Source organism: Muntiacus reevesi, chromosome 9, assembly GCF_963930625.1.
Source record: "Muntiacus reevesi chromosome 9, mMunRee1.1, whole genome shotgun sequence".
NCBI classification, from domain to species: domain Eukaryota; kingdom Metazoa; phylum Chordata; class Mammalia; order Artiodactyla; family Cervidae; genus Muntiacus; species Muntiacus reevesi.
The window spans coordinates 33,893,918-33,920,139 of NC_089257.1; the positions used below are offsets into that span (position 1 = coordinate 33,893,918).

Below are 26,222 nucleotides of genomic sequence, written 5' to 3' on the forward strand. Positions count from 1 at the left end.
GATTTAGGTCATACCTGAATAGTCTAGTGGTTCTCCCTACTTCCTTCAATTTAAGTTTGAATTAGCAATAAGGAGTTCATGATCTGAGCCACAGTCAGCTCTCGGTCTTATTTTTGCTAACTGTATAGAGCTTCTACATCTTTGGATGCAAAGAATATAACCAATCTGATTTTGGTATTGACCATCTGGTGATGTTCATGTATAGAGTCTTCCCTTGTGTTGTTGGAAGAGAGTGTTTGCTATGACCAATGCATTCTCCTGGCAAAACTCTGTTAGCCTCTGCCTTGCTTCATTTTGTACTCCAGGACCAAATTTGCCTGTTAGTCCAGGATCTCTTGACTTCCTACTTCCAGTCCCCTATAATGAAAAGGGTATCTTTTTGGGGTGTTGGTTCTAAAAGGTCTTATCCATATGACCATGGACAATCCAAAGCTGGGTGCCTTCACATATTTTTCTCATTTTTTCCTCATGAAGCCTGGTGAGATGGGTATTCATATCTCCATTTTGTAAATAATGAATCTACGTAGCAGACAGAACTGTGAGATTCCAATACCCTCATTCCTCTCACTTGATCCACTTTAGTATGTTTGCTCTAAGTCAATTTTGTATGTAAGAGCCAGAAATCATTCAGCAATCTCAGATCAAAATCAATCTCTATTAGGTTCTCCATTGTGGCAATATGCTATCCCAGTGATGGCTGGAAAGCATAGTGATCAAAGCATAAACTCTAGACTGCCTGAATCAAACTAATATCAAAGTGATGACTTCATCAAATTGTAAGTATTTTAATGGGTGGGCAAATTATATAACTTCTCTAAGCTGCTGTTTTCTCATCAGTAACATGAGTGTGATAATAGAAATGCTGTGAGGAATTGATACATTAATATATGTAGAACTTTTAGAACCAATTCCTTGAATGTGCTGGTATATCGTAAACACTCATTCAATATTAACTACTATTAACACTTTATATAGATACACAAATAAGGTGCTCAGTTACTCATTTGCCTCTGACTCTTTGTGACCCCATGGACTGTAGCCCGCCAGGCTCCTCTGTCCATGGGATTTCCCAGGCGAGAATACTGGAGTGGGTTGCCATTCCCTTCTCCAGGGGTTTTTCCTGACCCAGGGAGACTGAACCCATGTCTCTTGCGTCTCCTGTATTAGTAGGGGGATTCTTTACCACTAGCACAATCTGAGAAGCCATGAGATATTATACAGCATAGTATGAGAGAAGTCCATAATAGTCAGTTTATAAATTTTCTAAATAAATTGCAGTACTATTTTTCTTTCTTTATAAATAGCTGCCATTATTTATGTCAGGGATTTTACATGCAAGATCCAACTTAATCCACCTATGGCCAGTATTACTAAGAATGACTATTCTTACCACAATTTGAAAAAAAAAATTGAGACATAGAAATATTAAGATCATGTATCCAGAGGGGAAAAATTAGAATGTAGATTGTCAGATTGCAAAGACAACATACTTGTTGCATATCATGGTTATGTTGTTTTCTTCAAGACTGTTAACATTATTAAAGAAAGGGAAGAGATATCTTCACTTGTACACCACATATTACCCAGCAGAGGTCTAAGATACAGTATGTATTAATAAATGCTTGTTGTATGACTAAATTCAGAGATCTAACTCTTATTTTCCATCATACATATCTTTTCTATCTACACTTCCAGGATTTCCAGGCTCTATTCCAAATCCATATTTTTAATTCACTGATTTTTTTTTTCAAAATAAATCTTCTGTTGGAAAATATGACTACTATCTATGTCATATGCATTGTGGAAAATAGGATGGTTATGAAATATTTTTCCTGATACTAGTATTATAGTTATTTCTCTGGGACTTTCAAAGAGGAATCACAAATTCTAATAATTTCACGATTAACAGTAGAAGTATGAAAGTAGTTCAGTTGCGTCTGACTCTTTGTGACCCCCATGAGCTTTACAGTCCATGGAATTCTCTAGGCCAGAATACTAGAGTGGGTAGCCGTTCCCTTCTCCAGGGGATCTTCCCAACCCAGGGATTGAACCCAGGTCTCCCGCATTGCAGGTGGATTATTTACCAGCTGAGTTACCAGGCAAGCCCAACATTACTGGAATGGATAGCCTCCCCCTTCTCCAGATGATCTTTCTGACCCAGGAATTGAACTGGGGTATCCTGAATTGCAGGAAGATTCTTTACCAACTGAGCTATCAGGGAAGTCCCAATTAAGAATAAGAGTATCCAATTAAACAAAATTACTGGTGCTAGCAGGCACTAAAATGGCATCAACATGTGGACCTACTTGCCTGTGACCACTTTGTTCCCCACACTACCCTTGCTAACTCCACTGAATACCCTGGGGAAAAAGTAAGCCTTGTTTCTCCCTCCCCCTTCACCACCACCACCACCACACACACACACACACACACACACACACACACACACACACACACACACACACACACACACATCCACATCCACACCAAAGGGGAGCTGAAAGCCTTTTAGTGGATATGGTCATACTTCTGGGCTATGAAAGAAAACTGCAAGTTTGATTTGGGGACTTCCAGGAAGCCTGGGATTATGAAAGGCCCTAGTTTATCTCTTTCCAATAGAATAATACCCAGGTAGCTATAGAGACAGAGCACTGATAAATATCAGCTACAATTTACAGAGTTCCTACCATAGTACAGGGATTAAACTACTTGTGTGATGCAAATGATCTCTTATCTAGTAACAGCTTTGCAACCTAAGTATTACTATTGCCAGTGTACAGATGAGAAGACAGATATTCAGGGAGGTTAAATGAAGGACAAAGAATAATCAGAAAGATTAACATTTAAGCCCAGTTTTCTTTGATAAAAAGCATACATTCTTTGGGCTTTCTCAAAGTATTCCAATCAACTTTTAGAACACCCAAAGGAGACAACATTAATGAGAGAGCCCCTTGTGTTTGGGGGGACTGTTTAGAAAGAGATCAGAAACGCCTCTACCCTCCAATTTCTCAGGTGATCTTTTTCTTAACCTTTCTCTAAATTATGACCTCCTAATAATGCTGCCTCCCCTTCATGCATCACAGACTTGTCTTGGCAAAGGGTTTGTATAACTCAATGAAGCTATGAACCATGCCATGCAGGGCCACCCAAGGTAGGTTGATGATAGCGGAGATTCCTGACAAAATGTAGTCCATTGGAGGAGGGAATGGCAAACCACTCCAGTATTCTTGCCACAAAAACCCCATGAACAGTATGAAAAGGTAAAAATACATGATACCAGAAGATGAGCCCCCAGGTTGGAAGGTGTCCAATATGCTACTGGGGAAGATCAGAGGGCAATTACTAATAGCTTCAGAAAGAATGAAGAGCCTGGGACAAAGTGGAAATGTTACTCAGTTGTGGATGTGTTTGGGGTGAAAGTAATGTCTGAAGTTATAAAGAACAATATTGCATAAGAACCTGGAATGTTAGATCCATGAAACAAGGTAAATTGGATGTGGTCTAGCAGGAGATGGCAAGAATGAACATCAACATTTTAGGAATTCAGATGACGATTATACTGACTACTGTGGGCAAGAATCCCTTAGAAGAAATGGAGTAGCCCTCATAGTCAACAAGAGTCTGAAATGTAGTTGTTGCAGTTCAGTCACTGAGTCGTGTCTGACTCTTTGTAATCCTATGGACTGCAGCATTCCAGGCTTCCCTGTCCTTCACTATCTTCTGGAGTTTGCTCAAACTCATGTCCAAAATACAGTACTTGGGTACAATCTTAAAAATGACAGAATGACTTCATTTTTTTCCAATGCAAGGTAGTCAACATCACAGTAACCCAAGTCTATGCCCCAACCACTAATGCCAAAGAAGTTGAAGATGAATAGCTCTATGAAGGCCTACCTATAATACCTTCTAGAACACCAAGAAAAAGATGTACTTTTCATCAGAGGGGATTGAAATGCAAAAGTAGGAAGTCAAGAGATACTTGGAGTAACAGGCAAGTTTGACCTTGGAGTACAAAATGAAGCAGGGAAAAGGCTAACAGAGTTTTGTCCAGAACACACTGGTCATAGCAAACACCCTTTTCCAACAACGTAAGTGATGACTCTACACATGGACATCAGAAGATAGTCAATACTGAAATTTGATTGATTATTCTCTTTGTAACTGAAGATAGAGAAGCTTTATACAGTCAGCAAAAACAAGACCTGGAGCTGACTGTGGCTCAGATCATGAACTCCTTATTGCAAACTTCAGACTTAAATTGAAGAAAGTAGGAAAACATTCATACCATTTAGATAGGACCTAAGTCAAACCCTAATGATTATACAGTGGAGGTGATGAATAGATTCAAGGGATTAGATCTAGTAGACAGACTGCCTGAAGAACTATGGACGGAGGTTCATAACAATGTATAGGAGGTGTGAACCAAAACCATCCCAAAGAAAAGGAAATACAAGAAGGCGAACTGGTCATCTGAAGAGGCTTTAAAAATGGCTGGGAAAAGGAGAAGAAAAAGGCAAGGGAAAAAGGGAAAGATATATCCTGCTGAATGCAGAGCTCCAGAGAACAGCAAGAAGAGATAAGAAAGCCTTAAGTGAACAATGCAAAGAAATAGAGGAAAACAATAGAATGGGAAAGACTAGAAATCTCTTCAAGAAAATTGGAGGTATTAAGGGAATGTTTCATGGAAGAATGGGCATGATAAAGAACAGAAATGGTAAGGACCTAACAAAAAGCAGATGAGATTAAGAAAAGGTGGCAAGAATACATAGAAGAACTATATTTTGAAAAGTCTTAATGACCTGGATAACCATGATGGTGTGGTCACTCACCTAGAGCCAGACATCCTGGAGTGTGAAGTCAAGTGGGCCTTAGGAAGAATTATTAAGAGCAAATCTAATGGAGGTGATGGAATTCTAGACAAGCTATTCAAAATTCTAAAAGATGATGTTGTTAAAGTGCTGCACTCAATATGTCAGCAAATTTGGAAAACTCAGTAGTGGCCATAGGACTGGAAAAGGTCAGTATTCATTCCAATCCCAAAGAAGAGCAAAGACAAAGAATGCTCAAACTACTCTACAATTGCATTCATTTCTCATACTAGCAAGGTAATACTCAAAATCCTTCAAGCTAGGCTTCAGTAGTACATGAACTGAGAACTTCCAGATGTACAAGCTGGGTCTAGAAAATGCATAGGAAGATCACCTGGAGAAGGAAATGGCAATTCACTCCAGTATTCTTGCCTGGAGAATTCCATGGACAGAGGAGCCTGGCGGGCTACAGTTCATGGGATTGCAAAGAGTCAGACATAACTGTGCAACTAACTTTCACTTTTCACTTTTTTCATAGGAACCAGAGTTCAAATTGCCAAGATTTCATTGAATCACAGAGAAAGGAACCCAATTCCATAAAAGCATCTACTTCTGCTTCATTGACTACACTAAAGCCTGTATTCCACTATGTGGATCACAACAAACTGTGGAAAATTCTTCAAGAGCTGGGAATACCAGACCACCTTACCTGTCTCCCAAGAAACCTGTGTGCAGGTCAAGAAGAACAGGGACAATGGACTGGCTGAAAATTGGGAAAGGAATATGACAAAGCTGTACACTGTCACCCTATTTATTTCACTTCTATGAAGAGCCATCATGAGAAGTTATGGGCTGCATGGCTCGAAAGCTGGAATCAAGATTGCCGAGAGAAATACCAACAACCTCAGATATGCAGATGGTAACATTCTTATGGCAGAAAGTGAAGAGGAACTAAATAGCCTTTTGATAGGCTGAAAGAGGAGAGTGAAAAAAGTTGGCTGAAAGTTCAGATTAAAAAACAAAGATCATGGCATCTGGTCCCATCACTTCATGGCAAATATTATATAAGGGGGAAAAGTGGAAACAGTGACAGATTTTATTTTCTTGGGCTCCAAAATCACCGTGGATGGTGATTACAGCCATGAAATGAAAAGACACTTGCTCCTTGGAAGGAACACTATGACAAACCTAGAGAGTGTACTAAAAAGCAGAGAATCACTTTGCTGACAGAGGTCCAAAGAGTCAAAGCTATGGTTTTTTCAGTAGTCATGTACAGATGTAAGAACTGGACCGTAAAGAATGCTGAGGGCTGAAGAATTGATGCTTTTGAACTGTGATGCTAGAGAAGACTCTTGAGAGTCCCTTGGACTGCAAGGAGATCCAACCAGTCAATCCTAAAGAAAATCAACCATGACTATTCATTGGAACGACTGATCCTAAAGCTAAAACTCCAATAATCTGGCCACCTGATGCGAACAGCTGACTCACTGAAAAAGACCCAGATGCTGGGAAAGACTGAGGGCAGGAGGAGCAGAGGGAAACAGAAGATGAGAAGGTCAGATGGCATCACCAACTTAATGGACATGAATTTGAGCAAACTGTGGGAGATAGTGGAGGAAAGGGAAGTCTGGTATGTTGCAGTTCACAATGTTGCAAAGAGTCAGACAACCACTTAGTGACCGAACAAAAACAACTAATGCTGCCATATGTTAAATTGTATTTTACATTAGAATAATTTAAAAAATTTTGAATTAAATAAGTAAAAAATTTGACAGTTAGTCTAAATAGATCCAGAAATTTTAAGATGTAGAATATTGATATAATAAACCTTACAATCTCATTTTGCTGAGTGAAAAACTGCGTTATTTATTAAATTTGTGGCTGCTAATTTTGGGGGATCTTAATTACACTTTACATGAAAATAAACTTCCAATGGGTCAAAGATAATATTTTAAAAAATAACAGTAGTTAAAAATATGCATGAATTTTTAAAATTTCCCAATTTGACAACACATTTTTGCGATGAAACAAATTCCCCCAAAACATTAACGACAATATTCTGATTAGAAAATGCTATATAGTTTTGTAAAAAATATATCAAAACAAAATTAAAAGATATACAAGAAAATGGGAAACATATCCCTAACAAATTTGAAAGAACCTAATTTTATTTGTTTAGAAATTATTAAAACAGAAAAAAACAGTTTAATCAAAATGAACAGGAATAACATACATGCAGAAATACAAAATATCAACAAACATGAAAAACATTCTCTGTGTCACTTGTAAGTAAAGGAACTGAATTCAAGAGATATTCTGATATCCTTTGTATTATGGTAAAAACGAAACTGTTTCACTTGGAAAATTCTGAAGAAGTAAATTCATATACTATAGGTAGGCACTGGCATTTGGGAGGACAGTTTGTCAGTCTCAATGAAAATATACAATATTCTCACCCTGGAATATAGAAATATTATTCCTAGACATTTTGTTTCCATACATACATATTAAAAATCAATAAAGAAACATAAGACTTTGAAGATATACCTATTTATAAATTGATATTTGATGTAAGATTTCTTTTAGACTAATTTTTCCTTGCCTAGAAGGAAATCCAATATATTTAAAAGCTTGGAAGCCAGTGCATACATAATAATAATTCTCCAAAAGACAAAAATCTACTGGAGCTGAATTCCTGGGCTTTGTAAATGGAAGAAATGTTTTTGATAGTATATTAAAGAGCACTGAGGTCAGGATCTTGGGGTTTAATGTACACCCTCTTTTTTGGAAGACTTAGTTTCTTAGGAACCCCTAGACTGCCTGCTTTATCAAAAACATGCCTTCAGTTCAGATGAAATTCCCTGTTTCACCTCCCCTTGCTCTCTGTCCCCACAGTCATTGGCCCATATCCATGTCCATCCCACCCCCACCCTTACAAGGTTACTTACTTCCTCCAGTCTCCACCGGTTGAAAAGTTTATTGTACTTTCCTGGATGGCCGACAAATCTGTAAAAAGCCATTTTAATTCATTAGTGTTTAGGCTGGGTTGACTGAAGAACAGTCACTAATAATGCATTACAACCAGTGCAAGTGTGGGTAGACCTAAGTGTTGTCTGGAGCAATTTGTACCCAAACAGTGACTTAGGCCATGCTTACACATCAAAGGACCTGACTTAAAAAGGAAAAATGATGTGTGAAGTCATTATCAACGGGTTGAGAAAGTACAGACAAACCAACCGAATGAAATTTTCCACACTGACTTGTAGAGTTTTAATGTCTTTTTGACCTAGTTAATGACTATTAATAAAATGTGCTGAGTTATTTAGTTTAAAATTTTCTAGCTTCAGTATGTTTCCATGGCACTGGCTGGAGTGTTGAGCATAAGGCAAACCAGAACAGGTAGCTTAATATGCTTCTTTTTTATATTCTGCAGCAAATTCAGGAAAAAAATATTACCATGATAGGTATAACTTTCCACACTAAGTGCACTCTAGGCTTATACAAAAATTTTCTTAACAAAACCATCACTAATGATTGGAGAATCATAATTCAACCCCAGCATGTCATATAGGTCTTATTTATTTTATTGAAGTATAGCTGATTTACAATGTTGTACTAATTTCAGTTGTACAGAAAAGTGATTCAATTACATGGCTTTACTTTTTTATTTCAGCTTTAATTGGGAGTGGCAGCCAGAAGCACTGTGCTAAGTCTTGATTTGAAAAAGCATGTGAAGATTCATTGGGACAGTTTTTCAAGGCAGAGGACAAGAATTTGCCACCTCTGTTAACAAACTGGCAATAAAACTGTTGACAGTCTCTGTTACTCTGCAAAGACAGTGTGTATGAAGTTGACTTACCTCCCCAAAAAGAAAGCAATATAGAAGATAGAACTGTTCAAATTGACAAATTGGAAGAGGAACATCTTCAAAGCAAAGCTGTTTTCCCATTCAGATTCTGTTCGAGGATATTCTAAAAGAAACATAGAGTGTGCTTACACAGACGAAGTAAATGACAAGAAATATGGATACAAAATCAGAAGTCCTATGTTCAAAGTCTGGTTCAGTCATTTACTGAGTCTATAAGCCACTCAATGCCTTTGAGTTCTAGTGTCTGTATTTGTAAAAATAGGAATGATAATATCTGTTCCACAGAATTGATGAAAAGATCCAATGAGATAATCTTTAGACATTTTCCACAACTACAAAAGTATGATATCTGTTATTAAGACATAAGGATTTTCATGATTCTCTCTGTTCCTGTCATTTAGAGGTAACCAAAAATATTAGATCAGTCTTTCACTCCAAATGTCTATACTTAATTCAGAGACCTTCACTGTCCATGGAGTTCTTTAAAAAGGGAACATTTTGTATGCAGACTGAAGTGGATTAGTAAAGATAAAAGAGGGCTACATCAGTCAGAAAAGTTTAGTTCTTATCTCAACCTTATACCTAGTTTACTGGTAATCTCAGGCAGGTGTCTTCATGTATTTTGCAATCAGTTTTATAACCTGTGAAATGAGGAATTTAGGTAAGATGATTTTAAGAACTCTGTCAACTTCCACCTTAGGGTTCTGACTTCTCAAACAAAATAAAGCAAACAAAAGGTAACAAATAAAGCAAAATCTTCATAAAACTGGATGAAGATGGCAGAATGTACCACAGCCTCAGCTCCCACTGGATATCCAAATAAGGGATAGAAAATATATATGCACATCTGATGTACATATTCTCATATAGCTGAAATTTTAAGAAAGATAGAAAATAGATGTCCTCTGACTTAAAGGAAAAGATAGGTCAAAATGTAAGTCTGAGTAAAGTGCAGAATAAAGAGGAAACTTCATTCTGGGGAACTCCAGAGTAGGTCTTGGGGAACACCAAGCCCAAAGCAGACAAGTGTCAGAAACAGGCAGGATCTGTGGAGCATCCACAAGAGTGACTGGTTGATAGGCACAAGGGAGAGCTGTCAGGAGAGCCGACATTTTTGCCTGGGTTGTGTTTTCACTGTCGTTGCCTTCTAAATAGTTTGTAAATTAAGCAGAAAACTTATTTAGAAATGAGAATGTGGGTTTTTAAAAAATCCCCTGTGTAAGGTTGATTTGGGTCTCCATTTTTAATTTTATTGCATCATGATCACAAAGGTGTCCTGTGTGATTTCTGCCTTGGGACAAAAAAGTTGCAATTTCATTGTGGCCAAATTACATGGATAAGTTTTATCAGTGTATCAAGTGTCTCAAAAGAATATTCACTTTTCTGTTGAGCATACAGTTTATATATGTTTAAAGGAAGGCTGCTAGTTATGATATTCAAATACTCTATATTGTGGCTTATATTTTGAGTGTTTATTTGTCAATTTATTTGTGTATTTGTATTATTTTTTGCTTTCTTAGCTTTGAAGGTTGGTGGAAAAGTATACAGAAATTGACTATTATACTGACCTGGTAGGTTGTTTACCAGTGAGAAGTCTCTCTCTTTCTCCCTCAAATATATATTAAATTCTAGTTTGCCTAATATGTGTATGATGACATCAGATTTTATTGTTATTGTTTTCTTGACATAGATGCTTTAATTCCTGGATTGAGCTCTGACAGAAAAACATTCTTTTCACCAGTTGACCTACTTTGCTTCTTGGAATCCAAGTTTATCTTTATAGATAATCAATACTACAAATAAATCACTATTCATTACTATAGATACTTCATTATTTGAAACAACTGACAACCACTCTGATCTAATTCTCAACAACCAAAAAGCTAGGCTGAAAAAAGTATCATGTTGGATCAAATATTATATATTCTCTTTAAAAAACCTTAATGTGACAGAATTGAAGCTTTATTTTTGTTTATGTGTAATATTTGAAAATAAAATATTTGGGCAAAAAAGAAATCAAGAAGCAAAGTCTTAAAAGTATTTTATATAACTAGAAAGCTCTATGGCTGATTCATATCAATGTATGACAAAACCCACTGAAAAATAAAAAATAAAATAAATAAATAAATAAATAAAAAGAAAGTTGTGGTAAAAATCTTAAAAAAAAAAAAGTTAAACCTAATTTCTAATTTGAAGCACAAATTTGCAAGTCAAAATTTATATAGAATATAATATCATATATATTGCATAAATGTTATTTTTATATATACATGCAATGAAATTAAATTACTTTAAATAAAATATCAGTATTTTATTAATTTAAAGTAATAAAGCTCATTATTAATTGACAGGTATGAGTCCACAGGCAGGCATTATGGTATGAGTTACAGATGGAAAAATCAAATATCAAGTGAAAACTGATATTCCTGGCAATTAGCATATTCTGCTTCTATAATTAATATTATGGTTCCCCCCAAATTACCTGCTTAGGTTTGCTTTCATCTTGGGCATAAAATACTTTTTACAAACAAATAAATATAAGGAATCAGAGCGAGAAGAAAGCCTTGAGATATCTAGATCAAGTGTTTTATTACCCAACTGAAGAAACTATAGCTCAGAGGGTTTAAAGAACAATGAAAAAGATCATTCCCATTTATGGGGCACTTGTCACATGTCAGGCAGCTAACTTACAGACAGTGAAACAGGAACTATTCTCACTCTCATTTTACCAATGAAGAAACTCAAACTCAAAACAAGAAAGAAAGAAAGAAAAGGAGATGGAGCAGAGGGAAGAAGAGGAGATGAAAGAATGGAAAGAAGAAAAAACTTGCTCCTAGTCATGTAATTTCCAAGTGACCACATCGTCCAGACCATGAACGAGGGGCTAGTTCTTCCCGCTATACATTGTTTTGTCTCATATTACTCGCATTTGTCCATACACTGTAAGGCAAGCAACACATCCTACATGCAGTTACTCCACCACAGTCAGTGGAGTCTGTCACATCTGAGTTTAAATTCTACTCATTAACTTAATTGGGCTTCCTCGCTGCCCCAGCGGTAAAGAATCCACCTGCAAGGCAGGAGACACAGGAGACGCGGGTTTGATCCCTGGGTTGGGAAGATCCATAAGGGATTTAACCAAGATTGTGGGGGAGGGCATGGCAACCCACCCCAGAATTCTTGTCTGGAGAACCCCATGGACAGAGGAGCCTGGCCGGCTACAGTCCATAGGGTTGCAGCGTGGGACACGACTGAAGCAACTTTGCAGGCATGCAGCTTAATTACCTTGATTTTCTTATTGATAAACTTGGGATACCACTGTCACAGAACTGTGATGGCAATAAAACAAAATAGTAAAGGAGGAGAGTCTAGCTGAGCTCGGTGCCTTGGCTCTGTTGAGTTTTCAAATAATAAAAGATCTCTGCTCAAACAACTCTGTAATAAACATTTTGTACCCAAACTGGGGGACCAAAACTTAAGTTTGAGGACAGAAATAAAGGTATTTGCTGACATGCAAGGTTTTGAGAAGTTTACTTGCCAGGTAGCAAAATAAGAAATTAAGACAGACGAAACAAAGGATCCAAAAAGTATTGTCCAACTGAAAAAAATAAAAAGTGAAGGGAATTACCACAGTGCTGGTCAAAGCAGTGTATGCAGTTGAACACAAGCCCAGAGGGTAACCTGTTGAGACTGGAGTAGACAGTGGTTCAGGGAGGATACCTCTCAGAAGAAAGTGAGTGCAATACTTGATGTTTTTTAATGTATTTAGAGAGAATTTAGAGAATTTAGAGTTACAGCAGGAAGTTCGGGATAAATCAAGGTAAGTATGCATAGACAATTAAGCAAAAAAAAAATTGTTATTATTAGCTTCACGAAAATATAAAGGTAGAAAGGAAGCAACCATAGTACACATCATGCCTTAGATATAAGTATAGTTCTGTAGACACATAATGCGAGCACCAATTATTCATTAGGCTAAAGCTGCCAATACAACTGCTTTGGAAGGAGAACTAATAGTCTGCTTTTACCTAGAGATCGATGGGGAAGTGTGAGGGCGCAGTACACTGTGGAAATAAAGTACAAAGTTCCTGTCTTTTATTATGGGAAGGCAATCACTTCCCAAAGCTGGAAAACCCAAGAATGGCAATAGTAGCATGCAAGTTAGAAATAGAGTAGAAAAGAACAGAAAATAATGATTAGACTGCTAAAAAGCACTACCTCAGGGTTATGGAAAACAAGAATGGGCAATGTGGCAAGGAGCTGGTATTTATTATAAATCTCTTAATACTCTTTTGCCTTTTAAGTTGTGCACCTGTAATATGACACTGTGATAAAATAAATGTTGCAGGGAAAATTCCAAAGAACTGAAAAGGCAGGGGGGAAAGCAATCCCAAGTAGGCGGAACAAGGTTTGTTAATTTCTACTAGAATTTTGTAACTATATACATTGCTTCTCTATAGTTATATGATGAATTCCTACTTCCTAGGTTCCTTCTTTCATTTTTATTGACAATTATCTAACTAAAGTTGATATAAAAAATGCTAAAGTATGTAAAGAAACCACAGACTTACATGCCAATGTTATTTTCTTACTAAGGAGTGAAGTAAGACAAGTGGACTTACCTAAATTAGTGAGAAGGTAAGCAATTTTTTCATAAGCCTGTTATAAGAGAAAGCAGCTAATGTTATTTTCTTTTAGAAAATACTGTTATTTAGACTATTCAATGAAACATCTAAAATTATTCTACAATGTGTCTACATTTTTAATTAAGCAGAAGCACGTTTTAAATCTTACTATGCGATGCTTTATATATACATGAACACACAAAATGTAATAAAAACATGTTGTAAATGTGGCTATATACAGACACAATTTCTGCAATAACTTTTCTGCTAGCTGTCTTTATTTTCACTTTATAAGTCAAACAAAAGAGACCTGAAGATACCCCAAAGACTTTCAACTAGTTAACGGCTGACCTGGGATTTGATAACCAAATTATGTTTGCTTTTTTCCTACACTGGAAGGTTTAGTGGAACTATGTCTTCTTTACTATCGATAAACAATTCTCCTAGCTATGACAACGACAGTGAACAAAGTTGCATTCCTAAACAACCAAGTTGGTTTGGTGGTTATTTAAAACAAGATTCACTAGTCAAATCTGTTGAATCTGTAGTTACGTGAACATTTTTATAACATTTTTTATATTCTGTCACTTTCTCCTTGTCCCACCTTACTCTGTCCGCCACCCATACAGACTCAAGGAAAGAAAATGGATTTTACAATATTACAAGTAAACACAGATGGAAGCATATATTTACTACAGATAGAAGGGTGATATATGTGCACATGTAAATATAATTACATAACTCCAAACAAATTATTCTTTAGACTATAAATTCTAACAACCCCGCCTATCGGCATGCAAAATCAAAAAGGTATATGCACACGTTAAAAGTTGTTCAAAAAATAAAAAAATAAATAAGCAAATAAATAAAAAAAGCAAAAATAAACAAATGGGACCTAATGAAGCTTAAAAGCTTTTGCACAACAAAGGAAACTATAAGTAAGGTGAAAAGACAGCCCTCAGATTGGGAGAAAATAATAACAAATGAGGAAACAGACAAAGGATTAATCTCAAAAATATACAAGCAACTCCTGAAGCTCAATTCCAGAAAAATAAACGACCCAATCAAAAAATGGGCCAAAGAACTAAACAGACATTTCTCCAAAGAAGACATACAGATGGCTAACAAACACATGAAAAGATGCTCAACATCACTCATCATCAGAGAAATGCAAATCAAAACCACAATGAGGTACCATTACACGCCAGTCAGGATGGCTGCTATCCAAAAGTCTACAAGCAATAAATGCTGGAGAGGGTGTGGAGAAAAGGGAACCCTCTTACACTGTTGGTGGGAATGCAAACTAGTACAGCCACTATGGAAAACAGTGTGGAGATTTCTTAAAAAACTGGAAATAGAACTGCCATATGACCCAGCAATACCACTTCTGGGCATACACACTGAAGAATCCAAATCTGAAAGAGACACGTGCACCCCAATGTTCATCGCAGCACTGTTTATAATAGCCAGGACATGGAAGCAACCCAGATGCCCATCAGCAGATGAATGGATAAGGAAGCTGTGGTACATATACACCATGGAATATTACTCAGCCGTTAAAAAGAATTCATTTGAATCAGTTCTAATGAGATGGATGAAACTGGAGCCCATTATACAGAGTGAAGTAAGCCAGAAAGATAAAGAACATTACAGTATACTAACACATATATACGGAATTTAGATAGATGGTGGCGATAACCCTATATGCAAAACAGAAAAAGAGACACAGAAGTACAGAACAGACTTTTGAACTCTGTGGGAGAAGGGGAGGGTGGGATGTTTTGAAAGAACAGCATGTATATTATCTATGGTGAAACGGACCACCAGCCCAGGTGGGATACATGAGTCAGGTGCTCAGGCCTGGTGCACTGGGAGGACCCTAAGGAGTCGGGTGGGGAGGGAGGTGGGAGGGGGGATCGGGATGGGGAATACGTGTAACTATATGGCTGATTCATGTCAATGTATGTCAAAACCCACTGAAATGTTGTAAAGTGATTGGCCTCCAACTAATAAAATAATTTAAAAAAAAAAAAAAAAAAAAAAAAAAAAAAGTTGTTCACCTTCCCTGACTGTTCATTCAATAGAACTAATGTGATTATTCATCTTAACCATGATTCAATCCATCTCTTCCTAAGATCTGAAGCGGTGTCTTCAAACAGAAAGATTATATTGAGTACAATAGTTTCATTCTACTCCTGGTGCAGTTTTTAAAAAAATTATACACACAAGTTATCATTTTCAAATTTTAGAGTTAGATAAGTTTGAATTTGTGAGCACAAAAGTTTTCCTGACTCTACTCTTTTCCATGCCCCATTTATCAACTAAGATGATTAGAGAAGTGTCTCCAAAGAGTATGATAAAACAGCCTTATCAATCAGCAAATAGTCCATGAGTAGCTACTGTGCTTCAAGCACTGACTTAAGTGCCCTCATGGGGACTGAGAGAAAATTTTACTTAAGTAACTGCCATTTAGAGTATCTGGCTGGCGCCAAACAGTGTTTTCCATTGGGCTGCACAAAAAGTTCATTCAGGTTTCTCTGTAAGATGTTTCTGTAGAAACCAGAATGAAATTTTTGGCCAACCCAATGTATACTATTTATGTCCTTACAAAAATATTATCAAATACATGTTATGATTTTATGGAACAGGAAACTGAGGTTTAGAATGTTAAGTACCTAGCCTGAGATAATACTTCTAAGCAAGAAGCAAAGTCAGTATTCAGTATAAAGGCTCTCTTGTATCACCTATGCTATGCCTTGTCTCATAAACAATTTCAGATTTTGTCTTAATACTTAGCACACAGACCTGCCCATAATCCCAGGATGGCAATATCTATAGTCCCCCAAGGGACTATAATAATCTAACAACCTTTGAAGGAATTTTACCAGTCAGAAAAGATGCTGTGCCACCCCTGGAAATACCACTTTTGGAAAGGTATCTAGAGTAGCGGAGAGCCTATACCATCCAACGCCCAAATGCTACAGCCTATTGGCACCGTCATGATGATAAACTACAAAATAGTCCTTGCAGTGTGACTCATTAACTCACCCACAAAGTGTACGAAGAAACCATAATTTAAATATAACCAACTAGATGATATATGACAGAAACCTTGACAGGGGAAGTTGTGAGTCGGGTGTGTGTGTGTGGTGGAATGGAGATATAATTGAGGGAGGAGAAAATAAAGGGATTCAGGTCAATTGTTCTGCTTACTACATTATATACAGGTAGTGAATGTATGGGGGCTTCCCAGGTGTTGTGGTGGTAAAGAATCCACCTGTTAATGCAGGAGAAGCAAGAGACACCTCCCGGGTTCAATCTCTAGGTTGGGAAGATACCCTGGAGTAGGAAATAGCAGCCCACTCCAGTGTTCTTGCCTGGAGAATCCCAGGGACGGTGGAGCCTGGTGGGCTGCCGTCTATGGGGTCGCACAGAGTCAGACACAACTAAGTCTAAAGCGATTTAGCAGCAGCAGCAGCAGCCAGTATTCTTGCCAGGGAAATCCCATGGACAGAGGAGCCTGGTGGGCTACAACCCATGGCATCACAAAGAGTTGGACAGGAAGAAGAATTCATGAAAGAGTGTATGTATACATTATATGAATCTGCATCATTATACATATGTATATGTAATATATGTGTGTCTTTAAAATACATATATAAATAAAATAAAATTTAAAAATATATAAAATACCATACAGTGAACCTAAGCTTTTAAAAATCATCCACGAGTGCATTCAGTAAGCCAATATTCTCTTAGTCATGCAATACTGGGTTAAAAGTGTTTATTAGAAATTTCTTACTGAGTCAGGTACTATCCAGGGAACCAAATGACAATGAACCAAATATAGTCTCTACCATTATGGAATTTAAATTCTGGTGCTCAGAGACAAATGACATAGAAATATGTACTTTGCCAGGAGATGCAAAGTACCAAGAGGAGAGATGAAGCAGGCTGATGGTAGAGAGCGGTGGTGGCACAGAGTGCTATGGAGAGGCTGGTCAGGGAAGCCTCTAAGAGAGGGAGACATCTGAGCAGAGAGCTAGCTGGAGTGAGGGAGCCAAAAAGCGATGGGGCTAAGTATCTGGGGGACATGGAAACAGTGAGTGCAAATGCCTGAGCCTGCCATGCACTTGGAGTGTTTCCTGAAGGTGGAGGAATAAGAGCAATGGGGTGGAGCTGCAAAGGAAGTAACAGATGAATCAGAGAGATCTCAGAGGGAAATACTTTTTTGGTGTCTCATAGGCTGTGGTGAGGACTTCAGAATGCATTCTGAGCTGAAAAGTCATCATCTCCCCAATTAATGCTTTGTTTTGGGGTGTCATGAGAAATCAATTGGGAAAAAAGTGGCAAAGACATTTGCTGTGAAGGGGCAAAATTCAGGAGTTCCACACTTGCTTTGATGTTCTTCATCTCCAAGTCAGACGCTCACAATCTAACTTTCATTGTAAAAAGAAGCTCCAAATGGACAGATGCAGAATCAAAAAGAGTTTTCAGTTTTCTAGGAATTCTCCTGTTTTAATTTCTAGAAATTGTTGACATACACGTGAACAAACTAAACAAATACATTCAAAAAAGCTAATCTTCTTATTAAATGAGTCATTTGTCATTGTTTCCTTTAGAGGTCAAGATGTGTGGTCCAACACTTTGATCCACCCTATTTCATAATAACCTTTTTGCATTGTAATTATCAGTTAAGGAAACTTGGGTACATTTTGAGGTCTTTGGGGATCAGGCCCATGGAAGAAACACAGGAATGCATGCTCTAGACCCTAGAGACAGAAGGGGATTAATATGTGGAAGAGTCTGATACTACAAAGCTACAGTCATCAAGACAATATGGTACTGCTACAAAAACAGAAATATAGACCAATGTAACAAGATAGAGAGCCCAGAGATAAAACCCACACCTTATGGGTAACTTATTTTTGACAAAGGAGGCAAAAATATACAATGGGGCAAAGATAAGTCTCTTCAATAAGTGATGCTGGAAAAACTGGACAGCTATGTGCAAAAGAATGAAATTAGAACACTTACTAATGCCATACACAAGGATAAAGTCAAAATGATTTAAAGACCCACATTTAAAACCAGAAACTATAAAACTCTTAGAAGAAAACACAGGCAGAATACTCGATGACATAAATCAAAGAAAGATATTCTATGACTCACCTCCTAGAGTAATGGAAATAAAAACAAAAATAAATAAGTGGGACCTAATTAAACTTGAAGCTTTTGCACAGCAAAGGAAACTACAAACAAGGTGAAAAGACAACCCTCAGAATGGGAGAAAATAATAGCAAAGGAAGCAGCTGACAAAGAATTAATTTCCAAAATATATAAGCAGCTCATACAACTCAATATCAGAAAAACAAACAACCCAATCAAAAAGTGGGAAAAAGACCTAAACAGACATTTCTCCAAAGAAGCCATACAGATGACTAACAAACACATGAAAAGATGCTCAACATCTTTCATTATCAGAGAAATGCAAATCAAAACTACAAGATACCACCTCACACCGGTCAGAATGGCCCTCATCAAAAAGTCTACAAACAATAAATGCTGGAGAGAGTGTGGAGAAAAGAGAACCCTCTTGCACTGCCGGTGGGAATGTAAATTGATACAGACACTATGGAAGATGGTAAGGAGAGTCCTTAAAAATCTAGGAATAAAACCACCATGTGACCCAGCAATCCCACTCCTGGGCATATACCCCTGAGGAAACCAAAAATGAAAAAAACACATGCACCCCAATATTCAATGCAGCACTATTTACAATAGCTAGAACATGGAAGCAACCTAGATGTCCATTGACAGATGAATGGCTAAATAAGCAGTGGTACATATATATAATGGAATATTACTCAGCCATAAGAAGGAATGGATTTTAGTCAGTTCTAATGTGATGGATGAACCTAGAGTCTATTAGAGAGAGTGAAGTAAGTCAGAAAGAGAAATATAAATATCATATTCTGATGCATATATACAGAATCTAGAAAGATACTATTGATGAATTTATTTTCAGGGCAGCAATGGAGAAACAGACACAGAGAACAGACCTAAGGATGTGGGGGGAGATGGAAGGGAGGTTCGGGAGGGAGTAGACATGGGTGTACCTATGGCTGATTCTTGATGTGTGACAGAAAACCACAAAATTCTGTAAAGCAAATATCCTTCAGTTAAAAAAATAAACAGGCAAAATATAAATAAATAATGTGGATGAGTCCAGAACCAGCATGGAATACTTACAACAGCCCAGTATATTCAAGGTTTTTATTTTTATTTTTTTGGTTACAACATGCTCTACACATGGCACATGGATCCTAAAATGAGAGGAAGAATATCGAAAGGAATTTATCCTTTTATTGGCAATGCTGAAATAGTTTAATTGGCTTAATTCCAGCTATTTCAAACTATAAGAGTACTTTTGTTGTGATGTTTCTATTTTTTTCTTCAAAATTATACATTAATCATGAGACCAGACAGCTGTCATGCTATTGCAATCTATTCTTAAATTAATTAAGAATTAAGATAAATTAAGAATTAAGAATCTTGTTGTCAAGCAACAAGAACATACATTTTTAAAATAACTGCATTTTAATTTTTCATTAAAAACTTTTTGGAAATATCTCCTGATGATGGCTAAGCATGCTATTTATGGTATCTTCAATAGCACATTTTCAGGGTCAGTAAAATAATGAAGAAAAAGGATGATGGGATTTATAAAAAGAAAGTCCTGGTTTTAAATTCTGGCTTTGAAGTTTTTTAGTTGTCCTCTTGGTAAAAGATGTTAAAGATAATAACTTGAAATTTTAGCTACTGTTAAATTATTTGTAATCTGTATTTGGAAGATGTGATGTCTGATCTTGGCTATGTATTAAAATTACCTTATATCCCTTAAATCACTGATTTTGTAATGCTATTTTGGGGACTGACTGGATCAGAACCACTTGTAGAACATTATGGGTTGTTTTTTGTTTTAAATACAAACTTCATAGTCCTACAAAGAAGATTCTGAATGAGACTCAGGGATCTGTAGTTTTTCAAAAGTGTTTCAGGTGATTTTATGAGTAAAAAACAGGAAACAATCCTTTAAGTTACTTTTATGATCTGTAAAATGGGCCTATCATCAAATTTTTATTATCTTGATGCATATCTCTCTCCCAAATTGAACATTTCTTTAGGAGTGGCTCGATCCACCTATTTTAAAAGCTTAGAGAATGTGTATTCTTTGATTATTAATTTGAATGAAAATAACAAGGGCAGAAGACCTGAAAGACACTGAAAATATAATTCCAATAACAAATATAATTTTGAGCACATATGATATTCAAAATGCTAAGATATTTGAAGAATAAAATATTTGAAATGTCTTCAAAAATAAATTCTAAATGTCTTTTAGTCATTTGGCAAGACCTGGAGATACAAACATGAGGAAGCTACAGTCCCAGTTCTTGAGGAGTTGATACCCTGATAGTGGGAGAAAAGGCATGCCCCAAGCACTGTAACAGAAGAATATTCACAAAAGGGATTGTTTAATTCTACCAGGAGAATCTGATAAAAATGGAGAATAGACCTGCCCAAGTACCTATGAGAAGAGACACAAAGAAGAGATTATTTCATTTCACATATGGAACTGAGAAAAATTTTAAGAAGGAAGTGATCCTTAACTGGAACTTCCAAAGATGAAGAGATATTCTCCAAGGAGATAAAAGGAAGTAAAGGCCAATAGAGGAAGCACTGTGAACCAGGAAATGGGTGTGAAATAGCAGAATGCCAGGGAGCAAGCACAAGAGAGTGAGTAGGCTGCAGTGCAGGGTGCAATAGGCTGGGAGGGGACAGGACACAGCACCAAATGGGGAGAGAAGGGAAAGCCGATTTTAACAATGGAGACCCTCCTTGCCATTGATATAGAGGCAGTGGGATCCTGTTAGACAGATTCGAGTGCAAAATTACAATGCAATTTAGAAAGGCCATTGCAGCAGTGGAGTGAAAGGGAGATGGGAAGAGGTAAAAATACAGACAGGAAGACTAATCAGTTAAAGCCTGTGGCAACAGTTCAAGTTAACAATGATAAGTAGCTGGCTGAACCAAGGAAGCAGAAGCAAGCCTGAGGAGCCGGGTATGAATAGAAGAGATGTTATGGAAGCACAATTCACGTTAGTCACTGATATGATGAAGGAGAGAGAAGTAATGCATGAATAATGACTTAAGGTTTCAGTCTGTGTACATTAAATATGAAAAATTCCAATTAAACATATTTGGCTGATTTAAACTATTTTCCATGCAGTTATTTTGTAATTCCATGTATATGACTTATAGCCAAAAAACATATTAGATTAATAGAGTATTTCGACCAAGTCCAAATCCCTCATTTGGGGAATATAGTTTCACGAAGTCAAGTTACTAAGGAACAAAAAGTACATTTCTATGAGCTGTATATTTAGTGTTGGTCTGAAAATAGCAAAAAGTAGCATTTGGTATTCCAGGTGAATCCTTTTGGTGGCATGTTTTTTAAAGGATCTGATATTTTGATATCAATTGATATTCATCTATCCTTATTTGAATAAGTTTTTAAATTAATCTTGTGTGTTCAGGTGTTTGATAGGACTGTTTGATAATCTGTGAAGTGTCTTAACATCCTGAGAAGGAAGGAAATGCATAAATTTGGAAGGAATTTTTTATATGGATTGAATCTGAGAAAGGTAACATTCCCTTCACATTTGTTGAGTAGACTGCATAGCTCTTCAGTTCAGTCGCTCAGTAGTCTAACTCTCTGTGACCCCATGGACTGCAGCATGTCAGGCTTCCCTGTCCATCACCAACTCCTCGAGCTTGCTCAGACTCATGTCCATAGAGTCGGTAATGCCATTCGACTATCTCATCCTCTGTCGCATAGTTCTTGCCTGAGGCTAAATCCATTTTAAAATTTTCTCCTGAGTTAGTTGCAAGGGCAAAGGACAAGTTGTATGGCCTATTTCACTTTCAAGAATCCCTGTCTTTATGCAAATGTTCAACAAGTAGAAATAAATATTTAAAAAAGAAAAGTCAGCTGTTTTCTCCTGGGAACTATGGATGCTTGTTTCTTAGCTCTAGGCATTTACATGGGCTTTGTATTTAATGAAGTAGAGCTAGTGGGAGCCTGGTGGCTACAGCCCACTGGACACAGCTGAGCACACGCATGCATGCACACACACACTCATACACACAGTGGGATTTTAAGAATCTCAAGGGATGGTTTTTATAACAAAAACAGTACTATCTTCACCTGTCTCTAGAGGTCTTTTTTATCTGTAAAATGCAAGTACTTTGGAAGAAAGAATACATTAAACCTCATGAAAAATATAAACTTAGTGAGAAGAAGCTGTGTCTGAACCTACAAGAGGAGTGTATGTTGGAGGGTTAATTGTGATTCTCAGAAATGAGTGGTCACTGAGCAGAGGGACTAGAGGGGGAGTAGAATCAGATTGAAAAGCATCTGGAATAATACAAAACTGGAGTGTGGTACATCAGTGGGAACTTTCGTCAAATTTCAATTTTTTGCAATATCACTGATAATAGGAAGAATTTTTGTAGGGAAAATGTTTGAGGTTGAAATTTCCTAATTAATTCAAATGCAGTTCTGATTGTAACAAGTCCTTCAGTTTAACTGAAAAGATCAGTAATCTTCTGGGTAGGGACTAAGGATTGAACACTGAATCTGCAAGCTCTGTTACCAGAGCGGTCATGCTTGTCTTCTCAAGCAAAAATTAACCACATTTGGCTTCTTCATTGTCTCTGTCTGTGAAATATTGTCCATCTTCAAAAATATGAGCTCATTTCAGTACTTAAGATGTATTTGAAGATCAGTAGGTCTCTGGAACAAATTGCCAAATAAACACAGGAACACAGGGTACGTTTTTGAAGACAATAATAATTGATGGGGGGAGTGGAGATTAACAGACATGAAACCATTAACATTGATTATCTACAATGGGTACAATTAGTTTATGGTAGGAAGGGAGGAGACTGGCATTTTGGATTGAGAAAAGTGATTTTCATCTAATATTTTAAATATCCTTATACTGTCATTAATTTTATAAGAACAATGTGGCTATTTTATAGATCAATGCTAATAAATAACAGATTTAAAAAAGGAGAAAATAAAATTAAGACATATAAAAGAACAAGACTACTGAAATTAGCATAGTGCAATGTTATGATTCTGTATGAAATAAGTACACATTTCAATTTTCTTATATTTAGATGTATATTTGATGAAAACACATAATACAACAACCTGTATGTGATTCTTTTTCTCTCTAGCAGCACTGAGTATTTACATATTTATAGGTAGCAGATAACATTTAAAGAAAAAAGAGTAAAAAATTATTTAAAAATGCAGATATGGCCTGAAGAATTTAGAAGGATCAAGGAAAAGATCATCAGCATTTCTGTATCTTGAACTGAAGGGCAATAATCAAACTCTATTATTTAAAGATGAGAAAAATAGGAAAAAATAAAGAAAATTTGGTATTTTGCAGGAAAAGAAATGAGAGTATAAATAGACTTATAAAGAGAAATAAAAATTGAAAGCATTGAACAAATAGGAAGAAAATGAACATTGATTGAACACTTCTATTCACTAGAAGCAGATTTCATTTCATCTTTCAATCCCCCTAGGCATTTGTCTTATTACCCTCATTTGAAAGATCAAGAAATTAAAGTTCAAAGATGTTATGCAGGGTAGTCAGGATCACACAGTTCAAGGAGCAAATCTCTGTTTTGCCTGTGTTTAAAGTCCATTACTTTTTATCTGAACAGTCTGTTGAGGAACTGACAATACAAACTGATGAAAGCCTCGACAGTGTTCAGAGGGGCAGGAGAAAGGGGAGAGCATAAATGAGAACAGAAGGAACAGAGACAGAGAGAAACAGTGTGTGTGCATGTGTGCACGCCTGCGTGTGAGTGTCCTGGGATGCTATGCAGCCATCAGTAAACCTATTCTTCACTTGGTGAAAGGCAAAATTTTAAAAATGACCTGAAATTGCTACCTAAAGCTACCTAAGTGGCTGTGGTTTTATGAGTGACTCATATACAAAGTAAAAATAAAGTACATTCCAATTCTGATTTGTTCCAGATTTTATATCATGGTAGAATGTATTAAAAGTAAAGACTATTTTTTCTGATTATAAATCAAAACCTAAACATAGAAATAAACATTTAAATGAACAGAAAAAAAATATTAAATCAAATATTATCCCACTCCTGAAATAAAACCACTATTAACATTTTATTGTCATTCTTCAAAATGCAGGTGTGTTCCCAGGGAAATCAAGTGAAATTGTATATCCTCCTTATGTAACTGTATGTCATGTACTTAATATTAAAATGCAATATTCAACCAACCTACCATGATTAGGGAAATGAATCAATTTAAAATCATACTAGCTTATCACTAGTGTTACCTAGAAATAAATACATTGACCACTAAAGACTTCTTTTCCTTAGATAAACAATTTCTTTCACTATCTGCTAGAACAGTTAAAATAAGAATGAAAAATATAAAAATCTGTTGTATAAAATTCATGTTGTGAATGGCTCCTCCTTCACTATGGTGATTTTGTGCAACATAAAACCTATACCACCCACCTTTCATAGATTACCACACAGGCCTCTCAATCCTAGCTCTGTAGTTTTTCAATGTTTATTGTTCATTTCAACCCATGAGTCAAAGCATAAATTAAAATACTGTATGGCTTACTTGGAGATACAGTAAAAAAAAAAATATTCTTCTTCTACAAATAAACTGAACCTGAAGAAAGCAAACTCCAGCAGAAAATATTAACTATTGCCCTTGCATTGAAATTTACCCATTTCTTGCAGTGACTATTCACTTTTCGCTTAAGAACTTCCCTGATTATTTTAAAGTTAAATAGAAAATGGTTCCAGTCCTTTCCCGACTAATCATGTAACAGCACTGTCAATCTAGTTTGGAACCAGATGCATATTACCTGTTTATGTTATCAACATCATTATGCATGTACTGGTCAGCTATCTACATGAATTATCATGTAAATAAATATACAAACACTAATACTTACTAAATGCACAATCTGGGACAAGTTATTTAAGCTCTCTGAACTGTAGTTTCCTTATTTACATAATGGAAAGAATATTGACCTTGTGGTGGTATTGGAAGAATTAAAGGAAATAAATTGTTCTAAATAAGCCAGTCAATGCCTCCTGTCTTGAGAGAAAATGGGACCCCAACTACAGACCTTGCTAAAGGGGCAGACCTAAGCATGATGTTGTCCTCTCAGCCACAGACATTTGGTTCACAAGGTAATTGGTATATGTCATGTTGAAGCAATCACATGCACTCTCTGAGAAATTAGCACATTAAAACACTGAATGATCTAAGTTAAATAAACTACAGAAACTGACCCACATGGTCATGAAGTTAGAGTCAATGAAGATGAGAAAAGCGTATCAATGCACCAGCACACCAGACACCGACACGGAGGCCATTGTTAGGCAATATAGCCTTTTGCTGATAAAAACAGTCTCTTCCTGGGAAAACAAATGCAAATAGAATCAATTGCTTAAAAAAATAAAAGATGGGAATGGAAGAGAGGAAGAGAGAGAAAGAAAGGAGAAACGGAGAGAAAGACAGAAAGATGAAGAGGAAGGAAGAAAGGAAGGGAGGGAAAAATACTTAGTCTCAGAGAAATGCAAAAGGAGAAGCTGTCTGTTTTCCATTTCACACGAGGTCTTGGAGGTAACAAGGCTACACTCTCAAACAGAATTTCCTATATCTTTCCAGTAAATTCTCGGAGTTTGAATTTGTTGGACTGGTTTTCTAATCCTAACAATTTCTTATCTGAATGAAAAGAGCACAGCTTCATGCATAAAAGGAGCAGAGCACCCTTTCCAGTA

The 26,222-nt window shown here is 36.5% G+C and overlaps 1 protein-coding gene across 1 annotated transcript in view; it reads right to left on the reverse strand.

Annotated features, from left to right (window-relative positions):
* ANO3 (anoctamin 3) overlaps positions 1–26,222 on the reverse strand; it is a 210,480-nt gene that overhangs the window by 25,043 nt on the left and 159,215 nt on the right. Inside the window, exons 16-18 of the mRNA XM_065944652.1 lie at positions 13,299–13,335; positions 8,668–8,779; positions 7,757–7,814 (exon numbers count right to left, since the gene is read on the reverse strand). Coding sequence (XP_065800724.1) covers positions 7,757–7,814; positions 8,668–8,779; positions 13,299–13,335 — 207 coding nt within the window. The remainder of the gene's footprint in view (positions 1–7,756; positions 7,815–8,667; positions 8,780–13,298; positions 13,336–26,222) is intronic.